This window comes from Myotis davidii, unplaced genomic scaffold (genome assembly GCF_000327345.1).
Source record: "Myotis davidii unplaced genomic scaffold, ASM32734v1 scaffold142, whole genome shotgun sequence".
Lineage (NCBI taxonomy): Eukaryota > Metazoa > Chordata > Mammalia > Chiroptera > Vespertilionidae > Myotis > Myotis davidii.
The window spans coordinates 3,501,767-3,508,797 of NW_006294400.1; the positions used below are offsets into that span (position 1 = coordinate 3,501,767).

A 7,031-nucleotide genomic window follows, 5' to 3' on the forward strand; every position below is an offset into this window, starting at 1 on the left:
AGTTGGTTGAGGTGCAAATCCCAGTTCTGCCACAGTTTTCAGTTCACTTGCTTTTTGACTCTGTAACTCAAAATACTTTTTTTTTTTTTAATGGGGATGATCTCCCCCCCACCTTGAATTTGGGGGCATTGTATGAGCTAGTAAGCAACAAGTGTGGCCTGCCCGGTCCCATGGGGGGGCATTGTATGAGCTAGTAAGCAACAAGTGTGGCCTGCCCGGTCCCATGGTGACAGTCCCCTACTGGGCTGGATGTCATACAGCTCCTCACACTCATGTCTACAAATGAACCTCCCCAGCCCAGCCATGTACCTTCCTCAGTTACCTCTCAGCTCTTCCCAGCGCCATCTCAACACCTAGTTCCAACCTCTGTGGCTTGCTTAGCTATTGCAGTAGCTCCTAAGCCCTGGTCCTCAGATTCCCCCTGCTCTCCCATCACCCAGGGCAAGAAGTACAAGCCCCTGGATCTGCGGCCCAAGAAAACGCGCGCCATGCGCCGCCGGCTCAACAAGCATGAAGAGAACCTGAAGACCAAGAAGCAGCAGCGGAAGGAGCGGCTATACCCCCTACGGAAGTACGCGGTCAAGGCCTGAGCATCGTGGCGTCAATAAAGCACAAACTGGCTGACTTGCTTTGTGTTTGCAGTTGTTTTAACTCCATGCTGGAGAGATGGGCTGTTGTGGGGCCATGGCAAGGGTCTGCTGGATGCTCGGTTATGGTTACTTTGGGCCTGTGGCATGGAACGGCCCTGACTGCTTTCGCCAGGCCCCAAGCGCCCTGGGCAGGGAGAGGCAGGGGTGTGAGGTTTGAGAGCCTTGTGTGGCGATGTTACACTGGAGGCTCTGGGTGGTTGATCATGCGGGGGACTTGGCGACTTGCCTAATCAACAGCTCCAGACACCAATAAGAGTTTGCCATCTGGGGTGAAGGTGCAAGCGTGGGCCACATCCAGGGCTCCCTGCCAAGAGCAGTGTTGGGCTCTGAGGATGCAAGTCCTGGCTGAGCCCAGCTTCCTGGTACACCTTCCACTGCTCCTTTGGATGCTACAGCCACAGGCCTTACCTTCAGGGTTTCAATGCACATTCCTGTGTTGCAGTCCCAGACTTTGATCTGGAAATAAAAACAAACAGAAAGGGAGGCCTCACAACACAAGCGACTTTTAAATCACCTTGGGGGGTGAGTCCTAGCCAACATCTTAATCTTTGGACTGGGTTTTGTTTTTGAGGTATATTTAAGATGCCTGCCATAATATCTGATGCAAAAATGCAGTGCAGTGCAATTTCCTTCCCCCTGAAGCTATTTAAATCCTACAAGTGTTACATTTGGCCTAGCACAGACTTTAGTGGCTGGCACCTTCCTGTTCAGGGCACAGGGATGTGGTCCTTCCTGGACAGGGCTGAGGACTCTAGTAGGCCCAATGTGAGGGTAGGAGTTTGCCAGGAGGAGGAGCCTGGTGGGGTAGGGTTACCATTGGGGAGTAGCCCACGCTGGCCAGCTGCAACCCATCTGGGGAGAAAGCTATGCTCTTCACCCAGGTGGCGTGACCCTTGAGCTGGATGAGCAGGCTTCTAGTCGAGGGTTTCCAGATGTGGATGGTCTTGTCCCAGGAGCCGGATGCCTATACAGCAGATAGCTGTTTGAGGCCTGCATGTTCACTGCCCCCAAATGGCCCATGACCCTTCAAGGGTCTTGCTGCCAGCTAGGGACCAGCCTAGAACCCAAGCAGCCCGGCTCACCAGCAGGCCAGATGTTGAGTAGCACAGGCAACTGACATTGGCACTGTGACCCTCCAGCTCCTGGTGGACGATCGCTGGGGTCCCTGTCCGCAGGTCCCAGATGCGAATGGTAGAGTCCCAGGAACCAGTAGCCTGCAGACAGCTGCCATGAGAATGGGCCAGAATGGACCCATGTCCACCCTCCCAGTTTCTAGGCTGGTCAGATCCAGAAAGCAGGCACCAAGCCCTGCTGAATCCCCATCTTACAGATGAGAGCTCAGGCTCAGAAGAGCCAAGTCATCTAGTCAAGGTCTAGAATTCTAACCACTGCTCAGTCCCAAGTGGGAAAGTGGGTGCTGGTACTGTCATAGTGTGGGGCATGGGCAGAGGTGGTGTGGCTCACCAGATAGTCCGAGCTGGGTGCGAAGTCACTGCTCTGGATGGAGTCTTGGTGCCCTGCTAAGTGACGCAGCACCTGGCCAGACTGAAGGTGACAGCCCTGAGCCTCAGAGGGCAGCCCAGAAGCCTCACAGTGCCAGGTTCTAGGCCTCAGATGGCTCAGACCCAGGCCCTTTCGGGGCTGCCTGGGTAATGTGGCATATCAGAGTCTGGGAGACTTTCCCAGCTTGAGGAGAGGGCAATCCAGGCAGGGGGAACCTCATGGGCACAGGGTGGGGGAGAGGTAGCTGTAGCCAGGTGCTAGGGGGTCTTGGTGTGGGCACGAGCAGTGGAGAAGACCGGGAATGACCTTTCTGGAACCGTGTGGAGGGGGTGTGTCATCCAGTCCCAGGCTCTCCGGCCACCCCTCCATATACCTGCACCTCCCAGAGCATCACCCGCTTGTCCCAGCCACCCGATGCCAGCTGCTTGGAGTCTGGACTGAAGCTGACTGTTTCCACACTCCGCTGGTGACCTACAAGGTGGCACAGGACACAGCACGGTCCGGAAGGGAACCCAGGCCTGGCTGCTTGGCTCGCAGTCCCACCCAGCCCACTCACCCTTTAAGACCTGCAGACACTTGGCTTCTGCTGCGTCCCACAGGCGGACGGTGCAGTCATAGGAGGTGCTGGCAAAGAGGCGGCCATCGGGGGAGAAGCGGCAGAACTTCACAGGGCCTGGGCGGGTGGCCGTGGTCAGAGAACGGCCCCCACCTCTGGCCCTCCACTCTGACACCACTAATTTCTCCAGTCCCATCGCCTACCTCTCTTGTCCTCACTCCCTTCTAGCCTACACCATACACCTGGAATTCCTGGAACACCAACCCCACACAATCAGTACCAATCAAATGCAGGCACCTCCCAAAAACTCCTTGACAGCCCAGCATAGGTTCACTGCCTCCTTTGAGTTCCCCAGCCCCCAGATGTTCCTATTACAGCATTAATCAGTCTGCCCTATAAAGAACCAGAGCTATTTCTTTGTCCCCTTAATTGTAAATTATATCTACTGAGTACTTACTCTGGGTACTAGGTACTTTTCTTGCATTATTTTATCCTATAGGTTAGCAACCATTATCCCATTCTACAGAGGAGGAAATAGAGGCTCAGAGGTGACATTACATAATCAGTCAAAATAGGAGGTAAAACAGATGAACCTTAAGGACATTATGCTGGGAGGTAAGCCAGTCACAAAGAGGAATACTGTATGGTTCCCCTTATACAAGGCACTTAGCGCAGTCCAATTCTTGGAGACAAAAAGTAGAATGATGGTTGACAGGGTCTGGGGGAAGGGAGGAATGAGATGTTTAATGGGTATATTTTCACTTTTTGCAAGGTGAGTTCTGGAGACTAGTTGCACAACCATATGAACGTAGGTAACACTACACTTAAAAATGGTTAAGACGTAAATATGTATATTTGTAAACTTTTTAAAAAGTGGGATCTGAATCCTGCTGTTGGGGCTCAGTGTTGAGCACTGACCCCTGAACCTGGAGGTCACGGTTAGATTGCCCCTTGGGGCACATGCCTGGGATGCCTGCATGATCCCCAGTGCAGGAGGCAGCCAATGAGTCTCACCATTGATGTTTCTATCTCTCCCCTTCTCCCTTCTCTCTGAAATCAAGTAAAAACATACTTTAAAAAAAAAGGATCTGAATTCAAGTCCGCCAGAGGCAGAGGGCCCAGGGAACATGTCCGTCTCCTGGCCCTTGTGCCTCAGCCCCGCCTAGGCTGTCTGGCATGGGTGCCCAGCTCAGACGTTGGAGGTCATTGCGGGCCTTGGCCTCCCGATCCAGGTCGAGGAGCCCACCTGTGTGGCCGCCCCGCTTCCACAGCAGATTCCCACTCCGGGTTTCCCAGCCGTACACGCAGCCGTCTTCAGAGGCTGTGAGCAGCGTCTGGCCATCCGGGGAGAAGGCGGAGAAGTTGACCTGGAACAGAGCACAAAAGTAGTCCCATCACAGGGCAAGAAGCACCTGCTATTCATTCTTGGCGCCAGGGCCCTGGGCCATCCCTAAACACACCCCCAGAAGCCTGGGGTTGGACCGGCGGCTTCAGGCCTCACTCTGCAGCCAGAGCCCAGACCCAGGAACCACTCTGCAGCCAGCGCCCAGACCCAGGAACCACTCTGCAGCCAGCGCCAAGGGCCTGGCGCGCTCTCTCAAGCCCCGTAAAGGGAACCTGCGCCTGAAGCTGAATCTGATGGACGCCAGCTGCTGGCGCCTTCTCTAGAACCAGATTCTGAGCCAAGAGTCCATTCTAGAGCTGGAGTCCAGAACCAGTTCACTTTGAAGCCAGAGCCCAAAGAACTGGGGTCTGAGGCCTCTCTGGCACCAGAGCTTAGAACCTAGAGCCCATTCTGGAGTTGGAGCTCCGCTACGGGAAACCAGGAGCCTAGAGCCTGGGCAGGGCCCACTGGCCGCACCTCTCCGCGGTGCCGGCGGAAGAATTTCACTCTCCCTATGACCAGCCTCCCTGGGGCCGTACTGTTCATGGGCCCGCGGCCAGCTCCCTCGGGCTCCCTCCGACCCGCTGGTGGGCTGTGGGCCGGACTTGGGACGGGGGAAGGGGAAGGGGGAGGAAAAAAGAAGGGGGAAGGGGAAGAGGGAGGAAAAAGGAAGGGGGAAGAAGAAACTGTGTACAAGTGGTCTCCATGGCAACCCGTGGGGGGGGGGAGCGCGCAGCTGCTGTGGGGTCTCTGGGAAGTCGTGAGAAGATGGACTGGGAGAGACCGTTCTCAGCTCCCTGGGGGTGGGCCTGTGGCTGGCACCGTGGCCGCCAGAGGGCAGGCCAGCCCCACACACTGCGTCTGCCTCTCCCACTGCTCTGAACCCCTGCACAGTGCCCATCAGTTTGCGAAGGACCCAGACCCCTTGGAGAGGAGCCTGTTTCCCACCTGCACAATGGGGAGGATCAGCCCTGCCCCTCAGGTAGGGATGGTCCTAGGAGTGGCCAGTACTGAGGTGAAGAGCTCCCATGGAGGCTGGAGATGATGCCCATCTTTGCCCTCCAGGATGTGGGGAGCCAGAGGTAGTGTGTAAAGCACAGGGTTCTAGAAGATGGGGACACTGTGGTGAACATTCCTAGCAGCACGAAGTGTGCCGTGGGAGGAGGTGGAGGTGGTGGCGAGAGGCCCGGGAGCTGTCATGATGCTTGTTGAATAGTGCAAGCTGAAGCTGGGAAAGAACAGGACTTGGTTTCCATGTCCATTTTACAGATCAGGAAACTGAGGCCCCAAGATGAGGGGGACATTCAAAGGTCACTCAGCCCACAGGAAAGGAACTGAGACTTTCCCATGTCTGCCTGACTCTGGGGGCCTCTATTGGGACCGCCTGCTATGAATTCCAGGCCCTCACCGCCCAGGTCCCTGACTCCTGGTACATCTGAGAAGCTGAGGTCCTACGGGGGCAGATTTGGCCCAGTCATCCAGCACCTCCATGGCAGAGCTGGAGCCAGCTTCCTTCCCGCAGGACAGGGTGGGGCTGAGACACCCTGGGCTCCACGGCTCCACATCCAGTGGATCCCAGACTCCCTGGGGATGGGGGTGGGGCAGCTGGGCTTTGGGAGCTTCAAACTTGAGGGTTCCCAGTGGTGACTCACACCCTTCCTCCCAGATCTCTTTGCCAGAAACCCTTCTCACGAGATCCCTTGCTCCTGCTCTATTTTAGGTCCCAGACAGTCAGGCGGGAGAGGGGGTGACAATGGTGGCTTTGAGGCAGCCCCACCCCCATTCTAACTCCCAGAGGGCCCAGGTCACTGAATTGACTCCTCATGGACCCGTCTGAATTGGGCCTCTAATAGAGGCAGCCCCTCACCCCCAGACGTGGGTCCCGACATGGTGTCCCCATAGCTGGCTCCCCAGGCCCTCCCTCCCTCTGCTCAGGCACCCCCAGCCCATTCCCCTTGTGGATTTCTCTAGCCACCTGGTTGTTCCTACTCTACTTGGATGGCCCAGCCCATCATTCCCAGAGCCCTCCAGGCAGACTCATCCACCAGGCCCAGGGACCCCTCGGCCAGTAGGGGTTAAAACCTTTCTGCTTAACGCAGGAGTCTGTGGTTGCAAACACCCACCATGAATTCCAGGGGCCTCAGGGGCTCGAGCATCATGCCCACCTCTGCTGCCTTCTCCTGCCACTGTCCCCTGCTGCCACCTTGCTCCCTGAACTCAGCCACAAGGGCCCTTTCTTCCTTCTTCCACCTTTTGCCTGTGCACATGGGGTTCCCCACCCTCGTGGCCTGTGCTTACCTTCGGATCTAGCTCAAATAACCCTCCCCTTCCCTTCCCCTGCAGCCTCCCCTTGCCCACCCGGGACTAAGTCAGAGCTCCTGCCTCAGAGATGAGACATTAGAATCACAGGTCTGGGTTAAACCTGGCTTGTACCGACGACCAGCTCTGCAACCTGGGGCAAGCCACCTGGTTACTTGGTGCCTCAGTTTCCTCTTCTGTAAAATAGGGGTGCTCATGTGGCTGCCCTGTGAGGAGTCGGTGAGATGGTGCCTGTCAGTCTCCTGGTGCAGTAAGTGCTCGATGGCAGGAGCTGTGACACCCCCAGTCCCTTAGGCTTAGAGCCCAGACACAAACGCCCTTTGCCAGGCTCCCCCAAGGGCCCGGGCCCAGGCACAGCTCATGATGGAGAGAGAGGCCTGGTGATCAGGGCTGTCTGGCTGCCTGCTCAGCAGGGGCTGCACCTGCAGGGAGTGGTTCCTGCCAGGGGTCGGGGCACCCATGTGTCACAGTGATGGTGGCAGCAGTACTGCACTGACTCAGGTTTTGTCCAGGATATTGGGGGACCCAGATTCTAGCCTCTCCAAGAGGGTCTTTGGGGAATATTTTCCACCCCTGGATGCCTTTTCCTTCTTAGGGCCTGCCACATCCTCTCCTCCCT

General features: G+C 56.5%; 2 protein-coding genes across 2 annotated transcripts in view; one reads left to right on the forward strand and one right to left on the reverse strand.

The window, feature by feature from the left end:
• The window catches only part of RPL35 (ribosomal protein L35), a 4,487-nt gene extending 3,860 nt beyond the window's left edge, over positions 1 to 627 (forward strand). Inside the window, exon 4 of the mRNA XM_006768583.2 lies at positions 441 to 627. Within this exon, the coding sequence (XP_006768646.1) occupies positions 441 to 590 (150 nt within the window). The 3' untranslated portion in view covers positions 591 to 627. The remainder of the gene's footprint in view (positions 1 to 440) is intronic.
• A 53-nt stretch (positions 628 to 680) lies between these two features.
• On the reverse strand, positions 681 to 4,639 carry WDR38 (WD repeat domain 38). Its single transcript, XM_006768582.1, has 9 exons — positions 4,571 to 4,639; positions 3,956 to 4,076; positions 2,710 to 2,826; positions 2,527 to 2,624; positions 2,115 to 2,195; positions 1,733 to 1,864; positions 1,465 to 1,614; positions 1,059 to 1,106; positions 681 to 954 (listed from the first exon to the last, which is right to left on the reverse strand). The coding sequence occupies exons 1-9, from the start codon at positions 4,637 to 4,639 to the stop codon at positions 877 to 879; spliced, it is 894 nt and encodes a 297-aa protein (XP_006768645.1). The 3' UTR covers positions 681 to 876.
• Between the last annotated feature and the right edge of the window lie 2,392 nt (positions 4,640 to 7,031).